This window comes from Periophthalmus magnuspinnatus, chromosome 23, assembly GCF_009829125.3.
Source record: "Periophthalmus magnuspinnatus isolate fPerMag1 chromosome 23, fPerMag1.2.pri, whole genome shotgun sequence".
Taxonomy (NCBI): Eukaryota; Metazoa; Chordata; class Actinopteri; order Gobiiformes; family Gobiidae; genus Periophthalmus; species Periophthalmus magnuspinnatus.
This window is the reverse complement of record NC_047148.1, coordinates 838494-861953: the sequence shown is the minus strand read 5'-3', so window position 1 is coordinate 861953 and position 23460 is coordinate 838494. Positions and strand designations below refer to the sequence as shown.

Genomic DNA, 23460 nt, shown 5'->3' with positions numbered 1-23460 from the left:
CATCACAAGGTGGAGCAGAGCATTTTGAGCTTTACAGATGTAGAAAGCTTAAAGCTCACATGAGTAAGTTTTGTGTAAAATAGGACCTCTACGTAATTCTAGTACTTGGTGCTAAATTACAAGTACCCCCTTTTCCACTTGTAATGCTTGTCTAAACATTTGAACACAATAATCCAAAAGGCTACTTTAATAGTTTTTCACTACTGAGGTCATTTCGTGGAATCTTGGACACAAAACAAGATTCTTTTGTTCTTCACAAAGTAAAGATACAATTTTGTTATTTTTGAAATTCTCTTTACTTTTCCAATGCTCTAGATTATATTATCATGCTACTACGCAAATAGTTACTTTAAATACTATAGCCGCATTTACTTTCTTACAACCCCAAAGAGCTTAGTACATCGACAAATGAACACAATTACAATGCATCACCCCAATTTATTAATCCAGAACAAAATCGACAAAAAGCCAAAACCAATGGGACAAGCCTTAAGTAAAAATCATTGCTTTATGTCAAAACAATTCTTTGGGCGACACAGTCCAGCAGAAAATACTCAAAGCAAAGTAAAGAACTTAAAGTAATGCAGCGGTACGCTGTCTTCTTGGAACTCTGACGTCAAAGACAAATTGGTCCAGCTCTTAAACTAAAAGCTAAAGGAGCACGTTTGGGGGCTGAGACAGGGCATCTGGGCCTTCTTAGAGAGCAGGCAGCCGTGGTCCACAGCTCTATTGCTGCACACTGCAGCCACAGGAGAGGTCCCCTAGTCCTCCTGTGTCCCCTCCCCCTGTCCCTCCAGTCACCGAGTAGGCATTTTCAGGCTTTGACCTCTGGCGGTGCTGTGTAAATCTGTTCGTTGTTGTCAGCTCCCAGGTCCTCTGAAAAACACAGATGGTCAGCACACAAGTGGAAATATCAAGGAGATATTTAAACTTATCAGTGTTAAATTTCCATCCAAGGCCGATTTTGTTCGACACAACCAGCTGTGTAAATGTGCAGGAAAAATATATGCATAAAGCTTTATTTGAACACTGAGGGTACTGCAAAAATGTGACAACACTGCTCTCTACATAGTTGGTAGTAAAACAAGTTTGTGGATGAGGTTGTACTAAATTCCAATTAGGTCATTTGGGGAAAATGAGCCCTACATATCAGCCCAAAAATATAAGCAGTGGTCATCGGCAATTGTTTTTTCTGGATTCTAAACAATCAGTATCGTGAAAGAAAAAAAAAAGTAAAAAGCATATCGGTCAATCTTTACACACAAGTGACCCGTCATAAGCCCCATTCACACATACAGTGAGGCAAATAAGTACCGGTATTTGAACACCCTGTGATTTTGCAAGTTCTCCCACTTAGAAATCATGGAGGGGTCTGAAATGTTCATCTTAGGTGCATGTCCACTGTGAGAGACATAATCTAAAAAAAAAATCTGGAAATCACATGGTATGATTTTTTTAAATAATTTATTTGTATGTTACTGCTGCAAATAAGTATTTGAACACCTGTCTATCCGCTAGAATTCTGCCCCTCAAAGACCTGTAAGTCCACCTTTAAAAAGTCCACCTCCACTCCACTTATTATCCTAAATTAGAAGCTCCTGTTTGAGGTCGTTAGCTGCATAAAGACGCCTGTCCACCCCATACAATCAGTAAGACTCCAACTACTGACATGGCAAAGACCAAACAACTGTCAAAATGCACAAGAGACAAAATTGTAGACCTCCACAAGGCTGGAAAGGGCTACAGGGCAATTGCCAAGCAGCTTAATGAAAAAAGATCCACTGCTGGAGCAATTATTATAAAATGTAAGAAGCTAAACATGACAGTCAATCTCCCTCGGACTGGGGCTCCATGTGAGATCTCACCTCGTGGGGTCAATGATCCTATGAAAGGTGAGGAATCAACCCAGAACTACACGGGAGGAGCTGGTCAATGAAAAGAGCTGGGACCACCGTTTCCAAGGTTACTGTTAGTAATACACTAAGACAAGCATACCCAAAGTCCGGCCCGGGGGCCAATTGCGGCCCGTGTACAAATTTCCACTGGCCCACAGCCTCTGGAATAAAAATAATTATGTGTGGCCCATCAGCACTGTTGATCAGTGTAAAATACATATGTTTCAAGCTCGCTGAGTTTTATCATCAACTGGATAAAGACAGGTTTAAAGAAATTCAAACATTTGCTAAGAAAACGCTGAGTTTGGTTCGACATTTGTATGAGAAGTCTTGGTTATGAACTTCAACAAAAACTGTGCGAGGACAAGTCTAACTGATTCTCACCTGTGTGACATTTTGCACATCAAAACCACTGTCTTTTGCCAGACCTGGTTTATTTACTACAGTCCAGATCTCAGTTTTCACCCTTCACATTAGTGCAAGTTATTTGTTCTCCTTCTGAGGTGAATAAATCCTAAAATCTCAGTGAATTTATTTTATTGTGATTATCAAAACCACAGTTTAATGTTTACTTTTTTTTTTAAAACATTCATTTTGTTTTTGAAAGGTGAAAGCCATTTGCAATAAAAAGTAAAAAATAATTAAATAGTTTAATTTGCATTTAATATTAATGGTTCAAAGAATGATCACACCGAATGTCGGCCCCCAAACATTTTCACATCACCAAATCTGGCCCTTTTTGCAAAAAGTTTGGACGCCACTGCACTAAGACGTCATGGTTTAAAATCATGCATGGCACGGAAGGTTCCCCTGATTAAACCAGCACATGTCCAGGCCCGTCTTAAGTTTGACAATGACCATTTGGATGATCCAGAGGAGTCATGGGAGAAAGTCATGTGGTCAGATGAGACCAAAATAGAACTTTTTGGTCTTAATTCCACTCAGGGAGAAGAATGATGAGTACCATCCAAAGAACACCATCCCTACTGTGAAACATGGGGGTGGAAACATCATGCTTTGGGGGTGTTTTTCTGCACATGGGACAGGACGACTGCACTGTATTAAGGAGAGGATGACCAGGACCATGTATTGTGAGATTTTGGATTTTGATTCCCTCAGTTAGAGCATTGAAGATGGGTCGTGGCTGAGTCTTCCAACATGACAATGACCCGAAGCACACAGCCAGGATAACCAAGGAGTGGCTCCATAAGAAGCATATCAAGGTTCTGGAGTGGCCTAGCCAGTCTCCAGACCTAAACCCAATAGAAAATCTTTGGATGGAGCTTAAACTGCATGTTTCTCAGCGACAGCCCAGAAACCTGACTGATCTAGAGAAGATCTGTGTGGAGGAGTGGGTTAAAATCCCTCCTGCAGTGTGTGAAAAACTACAGGAAATGTTTGACCTCTGTAATTGCAAACAAAGGCTACTGTACCAAATATTAACATTGATTTTCTCAGGTGTTCAAATAATTATTTGCAGCAGTAACATACAAATAAATTATTTTTTAAAAATCATACAATTTTTTTTAGATGTCTCTCACAGTGGACATGCACCTAAGATGAACATTTCAGACCCCTCCATAGTTTCTAAGTGGGAGAACTTGCAAAATCACATGGTGTTCAAATACTTAGTTGCTTCACTGTAGTTCCCTGTAAATTACCCAGTACAAAATGCTAGAACACTCAGCAGTGTCTCCCCCATTCACACATACACCTGTCCGAGAACATTGCCAGGTCTGGTCTGTTCACACTTAACCTGGCACTTGGCTCTCTGCTCTCTCACATAGGAATGTGCTGCTGCATCATTTAAAGTGTACCGTATTTTTTGGGCTATTAGGAGCACTTAAAATCCTTTAATTTCTCCAAAATTGACTGTGCGCTTTCTAATCCGGTGCGCGCCTTATGTATTACATATAACCTACGAAGCCGCACCGTTTGATGGATTGTCGGAGCATTACAGCTACCGTAGTCAAGAGCCTCGCAAAGTAATATGTGTGTAACTACACCAAAATGGCAAGAAAAATATCACGGAAAAGGAGATCCGGCCAGAACAACATGGATGAGGTCCGCCTCACCTTTGACTTTCCCGTGAACACTGCTGTCGAGAAAACAGGGGCCAGTACGGTATCAATATGCACCGCAGGGAATGAGAAGTCATCTTTCACTGTAGTTCTCTGTTACCAGGCTAATGGCCAGAAACTACCACCCATGGTCATTTTCAAGAGGAAGATTTTGACAAAAGAAAAGTTTCCAGCCGGCGTCATCATCAAGGCTAACCTAAAGGGCTGGATGGACGAGGAGAAGATGAAAGCTCAAGTGTCGCCCGAGCTTTCAGGAAGGCCGGAATCATCACTGCACAGCTAAGTAACAGCGACGAGACTGACTCAGATAATGACGAGAAGGATCCGGCTATGTTTGATTCCGTAATTTGACTGTTTTGTTTCACTTAATGCGCCCATAGACTGTATAAAGAAGTGGACTAAGAGTGTGATGTCACCCATAGCGTTCAGTGTGCTTTATAATCCTTTATGGGTCTATTTTATGTATGAAAATAGACCCATTCATTGATATAGTGCCTTGTAATCCGGTGCGCTTTATAGCCCAAAAAATACGGTAACTAAACACCTAAACCCGCCCACAACCACATACTGCAATAGAGCTAAGAAACTGGGCAGTACCTGAAGAATTAAAGGGATAAGTGGGGGGGGGGGAGTCTAACAGGTTGGTCTAACAGGTTTCCACACTTCAAACTTCGCCCCTGCAGCCATGTATTTGTTATTAGAAACACCTGGCTGTAATCAGGGCAGTCTTTCATGATGTTACCAACTACCTGAAATTGTAGAGGTCATTAGAGGCAGCAAAACTTAAAATGTATATGTTTTTGACCAGAAAATTGCAAATTTACCTAGTTTGCATTGAAGTGGCCATAAAATGACTAGGAATGGTAAAGGTAATGCTATTCGAACAGCATATACACAGTTTACTAGTGAACAGGTGGATTTAGTGTTAAGTTCCACTTTAAACAGAATGAGAATAGAACATAACCATCTAGTGTAAGGAATCAAAGCTAGTACCTAAGGAAACCAAGCAGCCCATTTGACACAATGTTGACAAAGTCAGCGGGAAGCGCTCATATCCCCAAACACACTCTTGGCATTGAGCTCTATCCAAGCACCCATGCCGCAGGCATGAGACTTATTTATTACTGCTAAAATGAATGGAAATGAATGAGTCAATGGGGGGCCCCAACGTCATGGTGAATGACGGGCGCTTTGCCATTGACCCCACAGTCATGTGGGGAAAGTCGAGAGTTTTTAAAACACGCATGTCATTTTAATGTTATCGGACATATTCTTTTTGCTAAAAATATAATTTTTAGTATTAGGCCTGAGCCCCTATAGGACGTAGGGCCTATTGCTTCCGCAACGATCGTTGCAGTCTGCACGCAACTTTGTGTGCCCCGTCGCCACCTGCCCTGACTCCAGTATCCTAGCAACCCATGCCATAGTCATGGGATATGCATAATTGTTCTTGCCAACATGTCATCGTCAACATTGAGTCAAAGGGGAAAGGCAGCGCTCATGTCCCCAAACACACTCCTGGCATCGGGCCCTATCCAAGCACCCATGCCGCAGGAATAATGAGATACAATATTTTATTTCAACCACATGAGTTTGTATCATCTTTAAGGCTTTTTAAAAAACAAAGTGGGCTGAATAGAAATGACAAGAAACTGGTTTAGCCCTGATGCACACCCAATACATTATGCATCCTAAACCAGCCCTTAGACATTGTGCACAAACACACACACGATAGTTGCAGTGTGCAGGTCTCACCGGGCAAGACACACTTCCACAGACCATAGGTCTTGCCAACAGCGGTCTGCCACAGCCTGAGAGTTCCGTCCTCTGAGCCGCTGGCGTACAGCTCCCCGTCCGGGCTGAAGCGGACACAGTGCACAGGGCCAAAGTGACCCTTGTATGACTCTGTAACACATCACATTACAATATCAGCTGGTCATGCACATGAGTGATATAATGAAAATTCTAGTACAGACTGATCTTGTTTGGACCAACCACCTTACTTTGTATGAAAATTAGTAAAGCAGTATCTTCAGTTCAACAGAGGGGGGCACTGTACTAAATGTGATTATTAGAGCTGTAGTCAACAAAAGAATTTCTTCGTTGACTGAAAACTTACGTATTTGGTATTTATGTACATATGTATCTGACCCAAACTGCACTCATAAGACTACACCTGCATGAAAATTCATGCAAAAACTACTGTGTGCAGAAAAACGTACTAGGAAACAATGTATGTATTTATATAAACACAGATTACAGAAGTGAACCATGAATTTAATCTGCCTTTTTACATTTAACCTCCTAAGACCCGAGTTCTTGCGTGACATGTTTTTTTTTTCTAATTCTCTTGGTTATTTGGGCTGACTGGGATCTGATGAGTGTAAATACAAAAAATAATCTTTTTACATTATGTAGTTTCTGAGAAAAGTGATGTAAAACGAATGTCCTCATATGTGGACATTTTAATCATTTTGATAAAACATTTGAATAATGATTTGTAAAAAACTATTAAGACCCTGAACACAGCAACATTTGTCCTGAATGTAAAAACAAAATTAGAAACAACAATGTCTTGGAACAATGTGTCTCATGTGAAGAGCTGCTGACAGGAGCAGGAAGACATATGCCTTTACAAAAAAACAAATTTAAAAAAATATTCTAAACATTCTAAACTCTTTTTCTAAATTGAATATATTTACATTGTTGCTGTTCTTGTTGCTGTTATTCTTCTAAAAGTTTGCATTGTGGCCTAGACAAACCAAAATATGTTGTCCACATATGTAGATGCCAGTTCTGAGGAGGATAAATACCAAATCTTCAGCTAACTCATTCACTCACTCAACTAAGACTCCAGACCATTTAATGGACAAGATTATTAAACTGCAGTCTTGAGGCTTATAGGGAAACGTGGCTGTAGTAGCGACTGGTGACAAAAAAAAAATCATCGCTTAGATATACTTTTTTCAATATTGTACTTTTCTAATGCAGATGCAATGTAGAGCACTATACTCAAAGTATTTGAGAGCAATTTCATATGAATTTGGGGGGAAATGCAAGTCCTACAAATTGGTCCAACAATAATTACACCTGAATTTTAAGAATTGGAGCATCAGATGGGGTCAGCATCATTAGATCTAAAAGTCCAAATCTCATGTTCAAGACATAAACCAAGGTCACTTATTGCCAATTTGAGGAACGAGGTCTCACAATTGTGAGCAACCTTCCTGTGAAATGTACATTCAAGTGGGACAAAACCTCTAAACTCACCATATTTCAAATGTAGCTGCTAAACTGGGCAGTACCTGGAGGACTAAAGGGGAGACTGAGGGAGAGGAGGGGTGGGTCTGGACATATGAGGACCAGTGTGATTGGTCCAACAGGTGTCCACACTTCAAACTCTGTGCCTGCAGCCAGTACTGGAAATTGCAGAGGCCACTGACGGCAGCGCAAACTTGGGTCCACATCAGAAAGCTGAAATTGTATCTAGTTTGCACTAAAGTTGTCAAAAATGACTAGGAACTCCAGATAATGCTATTAAAAACACCATGTACACAGCTTAGCAGCAAAACAAATTGGACTGAGTTTTCAGTTCCACTCTAAACTACCACAGAAGTAGTTTAACTTCCTAGGACCAGGCATCCACATATGTGGACAACACATTTTGGCTTGTCTAGGCCACAATGCAAATTTTTAGAAGAACAGCATACACGAACAAGAGAAATTAATAAAGCATGTCATGGCACGGGAAGGACCCAATTTGACAATGTGGTGGAAAACTGCATTGGACATTTATCGAATGGAGGAGATGACGGCATTGGTGAATGACAGACAAGGTTGGTTTGTGTCCTGTTGGGAGAAGTGGGTGGAATATGTAAATCTAGAAATGCCCAATTTTATTTAAGAATATGACAAAATGGAAGATTGATGTACAATTGTGGTCGCTCCCTTTCGTTCCACTAGTGTTATGTGTTCTGTGTTATGGTGGAAATGATGGGAATGGTTGTTGAGAGAAGGAAAAAATGTGTATGTTAAAAGTCTCCACCATTGTAAAACACTAAAATTCATAACTAAAGAATAAAAAATAAATAAAAATAAAGCATGTCATGCAAGAGCTTGGGTCTTAGGAGGTTAAAGCATCCACGCATCTTGAGTCCCTTCCCCTTCAAAACCTACTATCTTTAGTCCCATAACCCACTTTATCCCCAAGCCCCTCACCCAGCTCCTCCTTGGTGCTGTAGTCAAACTTGTAGAGCTTGAAGTCTTCTCCTCCAGCTACAAAGAAGTCCTTCTCTGGGTGCAGGGAGGCCGAGTTGATAGGAGCAGGGGCCTCCACACTTTTGACGAGCTCCAGGCTATGAAGAGAAAAGCATTGTGAGGAACGACCACGAACCAGACCTAACTCACTACTGCCAGGGAACACCTATATTTCAGGTAAAAGGCCTTGTTCCTGTGTACTTGAGCAAAATGTGTCTTGCCCCAGAACAAATGCATTGCATTAGCAGCTCTTGAGGTCAAAATACCTCAAACAAGCCCTGCTGTTAAAAGTTCAGAAAGCTCAGTTTTCTCAATTTTTTTCCTACAGTCATTAACAAAAGCCTGCAAAAATCACAAATTATGAATAATCCAGAGGGTGTCAGCTGGCATCAACCCATTGGCCACATTTAGGTCAAAGCCTCATTTAATTATGATCTAAAGTAAAAACCCAAAAAGTTAATACTCTCAACAATGACTTTAATGTAAAAGTGCTGTCTGAGCTTGTGGCTTTCAGATTTCTCAACTTGTGTGTTTCTGGTAAGCATCTGATGACCACAAAACTCTTTTACACATTACTAGTGAGGAGATCAGATAAATAACATATACTCTATAAAGGGGATTGGCTTCACCATTCATTTGTATGAGAGCCCTGGTCACAAATCCACTGACACTACTCAAAACTACATTTCACCATCCTAATAAACCTTTATTTTCATTGCAAGACATGCCCGCTCATTCTCACCATCACTTGAGTTCTGGGTGATGATAACTATGTAACCCACGTGCCCCACCTATTACCGCACTGGTGAGCGCTATATTACCTGGCGCGCCCCTGTCACTTCCTGCTTCTGGTGCTCCTGCTGCTGCTCACTGTGGCTCGTGCTGGTTGTGCTCTGGAGTCGGCGTGCTCATCATTTAAAGCCTAAATCTGATTCTACTCCTTTCATACAACGCATTCAACCCTCCGCTCAGTGGTCAGGTCAGGACGATTTCAACATCACCTGTGATAGCGAGCTAACCATACACCACATCGTGGTAGGAGATCAAACTCTTCTCTTTTACTGAATTTAACTTTATGGCTCCCTACCGAATCTAGTCCTGAGACTTTTTGCAGTCAGTCTGCCTAGCCTACATTGTGTTACAACTAGCAGGATCACTAACAAGCAAAGCTAGTTCTGTTCTGCTCTGACAGTAAAAATCTGGTACAGCGCTTTAATGTTATGGCTGAGTCCTCATGACCATGACCCAGAGTGTGCAGCACCTGAGTGCGTTGTAAAAGGCAATGCTCTTTCCATAGGTGATGACCACGATCTCTCCGTCTGCCACATACTCCATACTGCTGACCGACGTGTCAAATGTCAGCGTCTTCACCTCCTCCATGGAGCTGCGGTCCCACAGCCTGCAGGGAGAAGGCTGTTAGCACTAGGAAGTGGGCACACACTACAGAACAGAGTAAGGAGTACCTAAACACATCAAAAGTGAAACAAATATTGAAATGGTATAACTAAAATTGAGTCTTTCCTTGCCAAGAAGGAGGGTGTAGGGACTGGAGGTGCCCTGGGACAGAAAAAAACATTTTCAACCACTTTTCCAAAGCATTTTATCTTGTTTTATCAAATCAAAACTTTATACAGCCCTGTGAAAAGACTGCTGTTATTGGAGTGTTTCCAATTCTCCTATGAAGAGACCTCAGAAGTGGCTGATGACCACTGGGCTCTTCAGCTATACTAGTCGATTGATCAGCTATACTAGCCGATCATGATGTACCGATGACACGTGAAGCTCTCAAATCTACTTTGATCCATTCATTCAGAGACAGTACTCTCAGACTATTTGTTGTCTTAATCCTGTCATACACTACAGGAATTTTTCAATCCTTTCAATTATTAAATGTGCAACAAAAAATGCAGATCACAGACACAAAGAGAAACATATGACTAGCTTTGAGACGTGTTCAACAGATCAAAGCAGTGTACTTCAAGTTTAGAAGTTCAGAGAGTTGAGTAATAAAGTACTTCACCCTTTCCAGAGTTTGTGTCTTAGGCCTCTGTGTCCATCACTTTGTCTGATGGTCGGTATTATTGGCTATTGCTGTGGTGATGTTTTGTGGTTACAATTTGACAGAGCAGCTCAGAGTTGTACTGACACCACACGAGAGGATTGCAGCGGATTCAAAATCACATGAGTCGTGTCACACCACCCTGAAGTCGGGAAAAGCAAATCGGGACCTAAATCTGGCAAATTATCCTGCAGTGTAAGGCGGGCTTTAGACAGCAGTGACACATCTTATATCTCCCACTTCACGATGCTCAGTACAAGTGATCCACCTCTAAATCATGATGGGACAGTCCCTAGTCCTGTTCAGTTTTAGACAGCTTTATCATAGTCCAGTATAGACCTTATGGATGTAGTCCTTGTGTAGTTGTGTGTGTAGACTGTCTGGACTGTACTGACCGCACGGTTTTGTCCTCCGACGCGGACAGGATTTGCTTGTCACTGTTGCACCACAGCGCCTTCTTGATGGCTGAGGTGTGTCCCGCAATCTCCTGAGGGGCTGCACACAAGGGACAGGGCTGAGGGAGGGGCTGGCAGCTATTAAGTGTATGGCTCTTTACTAGGTTTCATTCTGCTATTTAATGTAGGTCATGCAGTTTAACAATATTGTACATTTAGAATCATTTTTGAGGGAATAGTACAGCTTTTATTGTGTCAGTGGCATAAATTATTCACAATTTTATAGTTTATAGTCTATATTTTCTTCAGCAATACATCAGCATACACTTCAATGAGAGAGAGCTTTTACCGGCCTCTGGACTGCTTAGGTCGTACACACGCAGCAGCTTGTCGTTCCCTCCAGTGAGCAGACACGAGCTGTCCTACAAACATACAACAATCATATAAACACAACAGTCAAAACAGTCCTACAAACACAAAACATTCTTACAAACACACAACAGTCAGAGCAGTCCTAAAACACAACAGTCCTAAAACAACTACAAATGTGGGACAGATTCAGGATAAGCAGTGCAGTTTTCGTCCTGGTTGCAATACACTGGACGCGACCGGGACAGAAGTTTGCCCAACCAGTCCACATGTGTTTTATGGTTCCGAAGAAGCCATTTGACTGTGTCCCTCGTGGTGTCCTTTGGTGGGTGCTCCGGAAGTATGGGGTTTGGGGCCCTTTGCTAAAGGCTGTCTGGGCCCTGTATGACCAGTGCAGCTGTGTTTGCATTGCTTGCAGTAAGTCAGACCTGTTCCCAGTGCATGTTGGACGCCGCCAGGGCTGCCCATTGTTTTTATGGACAGAATTTCTAGGTGCTGGAGGACGTGTTTGGGGTGGAGGGGGTCTGGTTCGGGAACTACAGGATATTCTCTGCTGTTTGCAGATGATGTTGTCTTGATGGCTTCATCGAACCAGGACCTGCAGCACTGGGGGGGGTTTGCAGCCCAGTGTGAAGCGGCTGGGATGAGAATCAGCTCCTCCAAATCTGAGGCCATGGTTCTCGACCGGAAAAAGTGGCTTGCCCTCTCCGGGTGGTGGTGAGTCTTTGCCTCAAGTGGAGGAGTTCAAGTATCTCGGGGTCTTGTTCACAAGTGAGGGAAGGATGGAGCGTGAGATTGACAGGCGGATCAGCGCAGCGTCTGCAGTGAAGCGGTCGCTGTATCGGGCTGTTGTGGTAAAGGAGCCAAGTCGAAATGCAAAGGTCTCGATTTGCTGGTCAATCTACGTTCCTACCCTCACCTATGGTCATGAGCTCTGGGTAATGTCCGGAAGGACAAGATCTCGGATACAAGCAATCGAAATGAGTTTCCTCTGCAGGGTGGCTGGGCGCTCCTTTAGAGATAGGGTGATGATCACATGGTAGGAACTCGGAGTAGAGCTGCTGCTCCTCCACATTGAGAGGAGCCAGCTGAGGTGGCTTGATCATATGTTTGGGATGCCCCCTGAACGCCTCGCTGGGGAGGTGTTCCAGGCATGTCCCACTGGGAGGAGGCCCCGGGGAAGACCCAGGCCATGCTGGAGGGACTACAGAGGTTTGCAAAAGTATTCATACCCTTGGAGCTTTTTCACATATTGCCACATCAGAACCACACATTTAAATACATTTTCTTAGCATTTTATGTGAATGAGCAACACAAAATGGCACACAATATGAAGTGGAAGGAAATATTTTATACAATTTATTTATTTATTTTTTATAAAAAACTTAAAGTAATTCAGCCCCCTTTTTCTTGAATGCAACCAGTTGCTTTTTGAAGTTGCCTGATGATTTTGGAAAAATTGAATGTTGATCTAATGACTAAAAAGAGTCCACTTGTGTGTAATCTTGTCTCTGTATAAATGCAGCTGTGCTGTGAAGGCCACGGACATTTGTTAAGAGAGTGTTTTGGAGCAAACCACAAAATTAAGTCAAAGGAGCACACCAAACAGGTCAGAAAAAAAGTTGTGAAGTTTAGTTGTAAGTTGTGAAGTTTAAAGCGGGGCTTGGATCAAAAAATTTCCCAAGCGTTGAACATCTCAAGGAGCACTGTTCAATCCATCATCCGGAAATGGAAAGAGTATGGCACAACTGCAAATCTACCCAGACATGGCCATCCACCAAAACTTACAGAATGTACAGGAAAAGCACTCATCAGAGATGCAGCCACTCAGATGCAACTTTTGCAAGCCACTGTACATCTCTTGGCTGGCCTGGGAACGCCTTGGGATCCCACCGGAGGACCCAGCCCCAGATAAGCGGAAGAAAATGGAATGGATGGATGTGGGACAGAGTCAAAGAAAAACAACCATCAGAGTGCCACCTATTTAGTCTCAAATATGAACGAGTTCCACTATAAGTGTTTCAAATATATTTTGACTTTTAAAAACAACTGTTTTGGTATTGACATCCTCATGAAAAGATGGAGGGCAGGGGGGGCAGTCCACCCATTCAATTAAAAAAAACAAACAAAAAACACTATACATTACATTTCAGAAATTTAGCATTTTTTCTGATAAATATATTTTGGGCAATATACTGTCTATAAGACTAAAACTGATTTTCAGAAGGGATACTATTTCAAACCTTATATACCACAACTGTGGAAAATTAGGTTGTTCCAAGTTTGACATTTCATGGCATACAAATTCTAATGGCATCCTTTGCCATTTGCTACTCCTGCCCATGCAAATGTTTGGTGAGGTGAGAAGAGCAGTGTGGTACTGACCTGGGTGAAACTGACAGTCTTCACGATGTGTTTGTGAGCCAGCGTCAGCACCTCATCTCCACTCACCGCGTCCCACACTTTCCTGCCGAGAACAAGAGCAGAATGCCGAATGAGAAAATGCTATGTGAAATGAATAAATTATATTTTACAGTCAAATTTTTTTAAACAAAATTGACCATACAATGAATTCATGATATAAAGCATTGATAAAAATCAGGAACAGGTCCTTTAATGGAGAAGTCTAGAGCAAAGATGTAAGGAAGTTTTGTATAGTTTTAGTATAAAATGGCACTGATAAAAAGTCTGTATGATCATGAAATCAGTCCTGAATGCCATTTTATTTTGTTTTTGAAAAGAACGAATGTTGCCATATTACCCAACAAAAACTCTGAGATCAACAGCTGCATACTGATGTGTCCTTGGGCTAGCCACTTCACTCACCTGGCCTGGATCATGTGTGAGTGAGTGGTGGTGGTCAAAGGGGCCAATGGTGTATCAGTCTACACCAGGGCAGCTGTTGCTTATCACCAAACAGTATAGGGAGTGAATGACTGAAATTGTGAAGTGACTATGAGCATATGAAAAAGTGCTTCATAAAACTAATAAATTGTATTTTTATAAGACCACCAAATGTGCTAAACTTAACGGCATCTTACAAATCTTGTTTATTATTTCTAATGATATTGCTTTGTAAACTGTAGGTGCCTGCCAAGACAAAAATATTCAAAATAAAACTTAAAGCGCTTCACTGGCCTGTGAAGTCTTTGTCATTATGGGTTAGACCAGTGGTTCTTAACCTTGTTGGAGGTACTGAACCCCACCAGTTTCATATGCACATTCACCGAACCCTTATTTATTGAAAAATACTTTTTTTTTCTTCAAATTCAAGACATATGTATGTTTTACTGGTGCACAAAATAAATCGAGCATTAACATCACTGTGTTCAAAGAATAAAACCAATACAATGCATGAACTCACAACAAATTACATACATATCTTTTCACAAAGACATGACCTTTTTTAATACTACCACACTGAAATGATTTTAATTTTTTACTTTATGTATTCCAATAATTTATGCTATTTATTATTTTTTTACATTTTAACACACACCCATCACCTAATTTCCACCAGGCTACAATAATAATGAATATTTACTGCAAATCAGTGTGACTTCTGCTGTTGCCTTTGAGAGACCAGTTCAGAAACGCATGGCTTCACCTTGGCCACTCTCATGTCATTTTCACAGCAAAGTCTGTTCCTTTTCTTCATTTTTATGTCGTTTTATGTTTTTATGCCATTCAAGCAGCTCATTTAAGTTGGGCAGGTACTTCGATAGGCACAGCAAAGGGTGCATTTGTCGAATTGGGACACGGCCAGCGTCTGAAGACGCTCGCAGTCTGCGAATCATATGAGTCTGGTGCGTGTCTTGACCTCCGCCGAACCCCTGAGACTGACTCACCGAACCCCTAGGGTTCCATCGAACCAGGTTAAGAACCACTGGGTTAGATAGACAGAAGCAAGGCTGCCAACCTCTGACCGCCACCAACACTCAGGCACGCACCACATTCATACTCGCCACGTTGGATTTGGTGTCTTGCTTAAGGACACAACAACAAAATTTGTACTGAGCGGGAATCGATCCTCTGACCTTCAAGTTGGAGGACCACTGCTCTAACTCATACAGTGTAACATGAGCAAGATGAGGCAGGTCGGGTTGGGGAGGTGGGCTTGAGCTGACGGATGGAGCAGTGGGAGGGGGCAGAGAGAGAGAGGTGAGAGAGGTTAGAAAGAGGAGCAGAGGGAGGGAGCAGAGAGAGTGGGCAAGAGAGAGGGCAGAGAGAGGGGGCAGACTCACGCTGTGAAGTCAGCCGCGGCAGTCGCTGCTTTGGTGGCGTCTGCGTTCAGGGTGGCTCCCCAGACTGCGCCTTTGTGACCCAGAAACGTGCCGATCCAGTCTCCTGTGTCTCCCTGGCGCAACATGGGCTTGCCATCTGCAGACAGAGAAAGCACACAGTAGTTCAGCTGCAAAAACAGATGTGCCATAGAAAAAAAATCAGACTTTCAAGGCCATATATCTGACTTTCAAGGCCATATATCTGATTTTCAAGGTCCTACACACGTGGACAAAACTACAAAAAACTCTTGACTACAGTTGCACATATTATTCAGAAATTTAAGATCCATGGGACTCTATGGATCCCCTGGACATACCCCCAGGAGGAAAACTGATGACAAACCAAAGAGACGGATAATACGAATGGTAACAAAAGAGCCCAGAAAAGGTTCTACACAGATTAAAGGTGAACTTCAAGCTCAAGGAACATCAGTGTCAGATCGCACCATCCGTCATTGTTTGAGCCAAAGTGGACTTAATGGGAGACGACCAAGGAGGACACCATTGCTGAAAACAAATCATAAAAAACTGATTGGGATTTGCCAAACTACATGTTGACAAGCCACAAAGCTTCTGGGAGAATGTCCTATGGACAGATGAGACAAAAATGGAACTTTTTGCCTGACTTGTGTGAGAGTTCAGCTCAACCCCTTTTTGTTTAAAGTTGTGTGACTTTGTGTAAGAGTTCAGTTTATTCCTTTTTTTAGGATTCAGTTCAGGTTCAGTTTGTAATCACGCAAATCCGTAATCCACAGATCGCGGAGCAAAACAAAATATATATTAGTCCTACCAGCTCGCCATCAGTAGAGAATCTCTGTTCAGTCCCATGAAAAAAACCTGACCATTGAGTCGTGTGTGAGAAGAATGTGAAAAATAACGTTTAAAGCCGAGTAGTTGTCATCCAGTCCAAACGCCAGTTGCACAGACACAGTGAGGGCGGAGTAGGAGGGGCGGAGGAGCAGACAGGTACAGAGCTGCTCCAGTCATTTATTTGCCAACCAATTGGGAGTGAGCCAATCAGGGTCAAACACTGACTAGTTAAGGGTAACCCTAGATGGAAGGGGTTACAAAGGCACATCAGTTCTATGTTCACAGACGGAAAAATGAAGCATATCAAGAAAAGAACACTGTCCCTACTGTGAAACATGGAGGAGGCTCTGTTATGTTCTGGGGCTGCTTTGCTGCATCTGGCACAGGGTGTCTTGAATCTGTGCAGGGTAAAACTTTCAAGACTGTCAAGGGGTTCTAGAGAGAAATGTGCTGGCCAGTGTCAGAAAGCTTGGTCTCAGTTGCATGTCATGGGTCTTGGACAATGGACAATGACCCAAAGCATACAGCCTTCTATGAGCCCTGAACTAAATCCTATTGAGCATCTTTGAAAGGAGCTGAAACATGCCGCCTGGAAAAGGCACCCTTCAAACCTGAGACAACTGGAGCAGTTTGCTCATGAGGAGTGGGCCAAAATACCTGCTGAGAGGTGCAGAAGTCTCAATGACAGTTACAGGAATCGTTTTGATTGCAGTGATTGTCTCAAAAGGTTGTGCAACAAAATATTAAATTAAGGGTACCATCATTTTTGTCCAGGCCTGTTTCATGAGTTTATTTTTTTATAATTCTGTTAAAGCATGGTTGAAAAGCAATGTCTGGCTTTCACTGGTTAAATTTCATAGAATTTTTATTTATTATTACTTTTGTCAGATTCAAGTTATTCCTGTGACTATTGTGAGTTTTTCTTTCATTAACCGATGGGTACCAACTATTCTGTCCATGTGTGTATATTAAACTAAACTGACTTTTGTGAGCTTTACGTCACATTACCTGGAGTTGCGTTTTGGTTCATTCATGCATATTTGAGTAATCCTACATTATTAGCCTGTCTAGATCTCCAAAGCTCAAAATGCTGTTTCACCCACAGACTGTATAAAAAAGTGGACGTCACTCATAGTGTTCGACTCCAGTCAAATGAAGCTCATCAAGGCTAACAGTTATGGGGGGATTTGGAACCAGGCTCCATATTTGGAATTCCACAAGTATCATAGCAAGCAAAGAGCCAATCTGGAGTGAAGCTATGGAACGTAACGCCCCTTCCTGCCCGCACTGATGGTTTAGCAGGGGGCAGGCACTTAGCAACGCTGTCAACAAATGCTAGATGAAGCGACCTTGGGGAAAGAAGGCAGCTGATTGTATGTTATTAATGTTCATATCTTGAGTTACAGACACAATAGCGAAATAAAAATACCAGGATCATATAGAGTGGGCCAGTACGAACATGAGACCAAAAATGATGAGCCTCACAGCAGCATTTACAGAGAGAGGAGCGACAGTTTTCTAATCTAAAGTGAATTGTGCCGATGATTCGATGGAGCCGGAAGCGCAGCCCATGATCACTTCCTACTTGGAATCAGCCGGCTAGCAGGTTAGCGATGTCCATTTTATACAGTGGGAATGAAAGGTATTCAGACCCCCTTAAATTTTCCACTGTTATATTATTATATTACAGCCATTTGCTAAAATCATTTAAGTTCATTTTTTTCCTCATTAATGTGCACACAGCACCCCCATATTGACAGAGAAACATGAAATTGTTGAAATTTTTGCAATTTATTAAAAAAGAAAAACTGAAATATCACATGGCCATAAGTATTCAGACCCTTTGCTGTGACCCTCATATATTTGGATTTGTATGAATATTGGTATGTGTTAGGTGGTAGGTTAGCACTAGCTGAATAGCATTTTGCACAACTGATTGCACAGAATGCTAGCAGCGGCACATGGTTTTTACAACAACCATGAATTAATCTAAATACCTATTTTATATGGTCCACTGACTGAATTGGTGCCGATTTTCAGGCAATTATATATATATATAAAATATATGTACAAAATGTATTTTCTTTAAACAATTAAGCTGTTGTGCCCTATATTCAGGTGCGCTCAAGTCTGAAATTTATAATAATGTTTTAATCACTGTAGGAGTGCCAGGAGGCCAGGTCAGAGGGGAGTTAACATCAACTCCCCAACTGGAGATTGGGTATGAAGCCCCAATACGTATCACGCTGAAGGAGGCAGCAACTGACCTGAAAGATAAGATCAGGGCCCAAATGAACACAAGGCAATCCCGACGCCAGTTACAGAAGCTAAGTGAAGTACCATCTGAAAGTCCCCTAGAAGATGTGAATGCAGCATTGAGAGCAATCCCTACTTCAACCATTACAGAAACCAATGAGCTGATACACTTCAGCAGCAGTGATCCTAGAGATGCTTAGTTTGAACACCACCCACCCTAGAAACAACGGTTAGAGCAGACATGGGAAAACTATGGCCCAGGGGCCCCCAATCTGACCCCTTTGGGGATGAAATAATATTAAAATAGGTAAAGATAAACCTTCTAAAATTTTCTGCTGTGTTTATTTAACTGAAATTTAATTATTGCATTTGGAAAACAATTTGTACAATGAGTCTTGCGTATTCATGCTTTGCTACATGTTACAGGCCAAATCTCTAATGTTATATATATATATACATATACACACAAATAGTTTTTCATTGCACCTCTCTGGGCAATGTACCAAAGTACCCAAGAGGTACAACCAGATGCCCGTACCTGAAGCACTTCAAGCCTTGGCCAGCCGCCTAAAGAGGTACACACAAGATGGCATATGGGAGAAGGAGGTATCACATAACAGCAATGCACAGTGACTGGTGGCTCTGAGAGAAGACCAAAGCAACCTCCCTGAAGAGAATCCACACAATGGCAGACATACAGGAAAGAGTCTCAAGTATAAAAAAAACTTGACTGCACCAGGCCCTGACATGATCCACACCTACGGGCTAAAGAAACGCACTGCTCTCCATGAGCATCTGGCAGTACAAATGAACCAGCTGCGAAGGAATGGGACTCTCCCTGTCCTCCTCATCCAGAAGGATTGCTCGAAGGGTACAGTCCCATCGAACTATTGGCCAATAACCTGTCTCTCCATAACATAGAAGCGCATGTCAGGCATCATTGCAGCTAAGATAAGTGGGCACATGGATCAATACATGAGCACAGCACAGAAGGGCAACGGCAAAGATACCGGGGAGCCAAACATTAGCTCCTGGTAGATCGGACAGTCGCTCGAGACTGCAGAATCCGTCAGACTACAGTCTGTGCACTGCCTGGATTGACTACAAGAAAGCCTATGACTCAATGCCACACACATGTAACACTGAATGCTTGGCACTGTACAACATCAACAGGACCTTCATTGCAAACTCAATGAGGTTGTGAACAAACACCCTTGAGGCTAATGGCAAGCCACTTGCACAAATGACCATCAAATGTGTCATATACCAAGGAGATGCACGCAAGGCTGCTGTTCTGTATAGGTCTGATCTCCCTCAGCCAAATCATCAGCAACACTGGCTATGGATACCGACTCATCACTGGGGCCACGATCAGTCACCTCCTCTACATGGATGACATCAAGCTGTACGCTAAGAATGAGCGAGACATCGACTCACTGATTCACACCACCGGGATGTACAGCACGGACACTGGAATGTTATTTTTTTGTTTATTTTGAACATATGTCTATCAGGTACACCTACAGCACATCTCACAAATCTGTTCTCATACAAGCTCGAAAAGGAGTGGGAAGAAGAAAACGTATCAAATCCCACCCCAATCTTCCATGAAGAAACAAATCAAACACTTTGATTATGCTTCCTATTCAGTTGAAAAAAGAAAAAAAGAAAAGAGAAAAAAAATAATACATATATGTAGCTATATACACATATATACACACACATAAAAAAATCTCCTTCTCACCCTCCGCGGGTGATCTCATCCCCTCTTTGCCACGCTCGGGACCTCTATCAGAAGCCTGGGAGCTTGAACATTCGGCGCAGTATCTTTGCCGTTTCTAGTACTGCACTTTTCTGGACTGAGATTACTGATGTTTTTCTTGGGCTCTGCTGTAGCCACTCCTTCAGTTCGGGGGTCACTGCCTTGAGTGCTCCGATGACCACAGGCACTACTGATATCTTCACCTTCCAGGCCTTCTCCAGCTCTTCTTTGAGCCCCTGCTATTTCTCTAGTTTCTCATGTTCCTTTTTCCTGATGTTCCCATCACTTGGTATTGCGATGTGTCTGACGGTGGCTCTTACACTCGCTAGTCCTCGGCCTCCTTCCTTACGGCTTGTGTACAGTCTGAGGGTGCTGGATTTCGGATGGAACCCACCATGCATGGTCAGGAGCTTTCTGGTCTTAACATCTGTGGTCTGCATTTCCTCCTTTGGCCAGCACAAACACAGAGGGAAAAGTGAAGGAGGAGCACCATGTGGAGAAAGCCCTCTCTGCTTGTGGATATCCAAAATGGGCCTTCAAAAGATCTAAGAGCGCTAAAAAACAGGACAACAGGAAATCTGAACTGAGAAGGAGAGGTGTTACCATTCCTTATACCTTAGCAAGTGTGTTGGAGAAACTTTGGAGAATTTTCAGACAGTATGAGATTCTTGTCTTTTTCAGACCCGCAAACACTTTAAGAGAAAAACTGGTTCACCCAAAGGACAAAACCCCGAGCCATGGGTGCAGTGAGCGTTACATTGGAGAAACTAAAGCGCTACTCCATAAGAGAATGTACCAACACCAGCGGGAGAGTTCTTCTGGACCCCATTCCGCCGTACATTTCCATCTCAAAGCCACTAACCACTCCTTTGAAGACAGTGAAGTTCAGATCTTAGCCAGAGAAAAGAAATTGTTTGAGAGGGGAGTTAAAGAAGCTTTTTTTTTTTTTTTCCTTAAACAGGAAGGGGGCCTGAGACATAATTTCTCCCCCATCTATAACTTTATCCTCAGACCCAGAACAATTGGAACAATAGCAGGGTTGTTAAGGGCTGAATGGGGTAGTAACAGCTGAAACTGGAAACAGTAGCTGTTTACAGTTTCAGTGTGGTTAGCCCCTCCCCTCAGACAGATATAAGGCAGTGTCCACCAGCAATCTGACCAGAACTAAGAAGTGGCTTGGATGAGCAGCGAAACGTCTTCACTCCTACAACGATTTGTCCAGTTGACAGATTTCACTTCGTCTTTTGTTAGTGGCAAAGAGTCAAGATTCCACAGTGGAGTCAGGAGAAGAGGATCTTATTTTTTGATGGATTGGATGCTGTTCTCGATCAGTAAGCCTGGTTTATTCTGCTATTGACATAACTGTAGGTAAAATATATCATGTGTAATCGTTAGAATTGCTTCTATGCACATAGTGCACATTCAAACCATGCCCTTTGGCACATTTTGTTTAGCTGTATGAATTAGACTTCATTTGCCTATCATTTGAAAGGTGTTGTTTTTTTCTGCAGTTTGCATTATTGCAGGTAAAAATATAATGTGCACACATTAGCATCTCATCTGTGCACATGGGTGAGGCTCTGGCACGTTCCTGTGGAGAGTTACGGATCAGACTTTGTTTATTGTTGATATCTGGCAGTATATAGTTCAGACAGTGATAACTGTGCTATCCAATAGACACAGAAGCTAACAAGTGTCATTGCTATGACAGAGCCCCCTTTGTGGGCAAACACCAGAACTAACAAACATGAGGCAGTCTGGTGCCCTTTAATTACTTCTGGTTTAAATTGATGCTACTTCAGTAATGCCAGTAATGAGTATATTAGTGACAGAAGATAACTTAAACGGTTGCTTTGTTTTATTTCTTTTGGTTATTGAAGTCTTCACTTAAAGAGCTAAAATAAACTGGTTGAACTGAATGATTTCACTCTGCTTGGGGATGGTTGATGGGTTTGACAATACCACGCGGAACTACATTTAAAAAAGCATGTGCCATGAGACTATCCAAACCCAGCACTCCCGACAAATGCCCAGCGCAGTAATCATCCACTGTAGTCGGTGACTAAGCCACCGTGAGCCCCAGTTAAGGGTAGTGCTCCTGGACCGATGGGGCCGGTGCCATCGGGTACTTACCCTTGCAGGCGCTGATGAGGAAGTATCCGTAGGCAGTGATTCCACTGAATGCTAGGTCCACCACAGGCCGAGTGTGCCCGGAGCAGGTGAGCGGGGTCTGTCTCATAGCCATGGCCCTAAACAGAAGCTCGTACCGCAGCTGACAGCACACGGCTAACGGCTAAGGGCTAACGGCTAATGGCTAACGGCTAACGGCTAGCTGTCAGGGGCAGCTGAGACAAGAGGACGATATTTGGTGAGGAGGGCTGTGGTGTGGTCAGATAAATAAATGTCCTTTGGTTTTCAGGCAAAGCAGCTCGTGTGGACGGCTAACGTGCTAATAGCTACAACATTGCAACTAACTAGCAACGTGCGCAGCGGCGGAGCTCCGCGCGGAGGTGAGGCAGGAGGAGTGTGACGACAGCAGCTTCTGCCCGGAGTCCCCCTCCACAATAAAGCACACTGAGGGACATACAGGCACTGACGTCCACAATAAAGCACACTGAGGGACATACAGGCACTGACGTCCACAATAAAGCACACTGAGGGACATACACACACTGACGTCCACAATAAAGCACAATGAGGGACATACACGCACTGACGTCCACAATAAAGCACACTGAGGGACATACACACACTGACGTCCACAATAAAGCACACTGAGGGACATACAGGCACTGACGTCCATACAGACGCTGACGTCCACAATAAAGCACACTGAGGGACATACAGGCACTGACGTCCTCAATAAAGCACAATGAGGGACATACAGGCACTGACATCCACAATAAAGCACAATGAGGGACATACAGGCACTGACGTCCACAATAAAGCACAATGAGGGACATACAGGCACTGACGTCCACAATAAAGCACAATGAGGGACATACAGGCACTGACATCCACAATAAAGCGCACTGAGGGACATACACGCACTGACGTCCACAATAAAGCACAATGAGGGACATACAGGCACTGACATCCACAATAAAGCACAATGAGGGACATACAGGCACTGACGTCCACAATAAAGCGCACTGAGGGACATACAGGCACTGACGTCCACAATAAAGCGCACTGAGGGACATACACGCACTGACGTCCACAATAAAGCGCACTGAGGGACATACACGCACTGACGTCCACAATAAAGCGCACTGAGGGACATACAGGCACTG

At 42.9% G+C, this 23460-nt stretch overlaps 1 protein-coding gene across 1 annotated transcript; it reads right to left on the bottom strand.

Annotated features, from left to right (window-relative positions):
* Positions 1-418: 418 nt before the first annotated feature.
* strap (serine/threonine kinase receptor associated protein) lies at positions 419-22715 on the bottom strand. The gene is made up of 9 exons (XM_033989288.2): positions 22301-22715; positions 15301-15436; positions 13442-13523; positions 11037-11109; positions 10688-10787; positions 9495-9632; positions 8195-8331; positions 5732-5881; positions 419-876 (listed from the first exon to the last, which is right to left on the bottom strand). The coding sequence occupies exons 1-9, from the start codon at positions 22410-22412 to the stop codon at positions 815-817; spliced, it is 990 nt and encodes a 329-aa protein (XP_033845179.1). The 5' UTR covers positions 22413-22715; the 3' UTR covers positions 419-814.
* Between the last annotated feature and the right edge of the window lie 745 nt (positions 22716-23460).

Coding starts and splice junctions, on each gene's coding strand:
- strap (XM_033989288.2), bottom strand. CDS start 22,412: ATGGCTATGAGACAGACCCCGCTCACCTGCTCCGGGCACACTCGGCCT. Junction 8,332..9,494: donor GCCTTTTACAACGCACTCAG/GTGCTGCACACT, acceptor TTCTCTTCATAG/CCTGGAGCTCGTCAAAAGTG. Junction 5,882..8,194: donor CAGCACCAAGGAGGAGCTGG/GTGAGGGGCTTG, acceptor GATGTGTTACAG/AGTCATACAAGGGTCACTTT.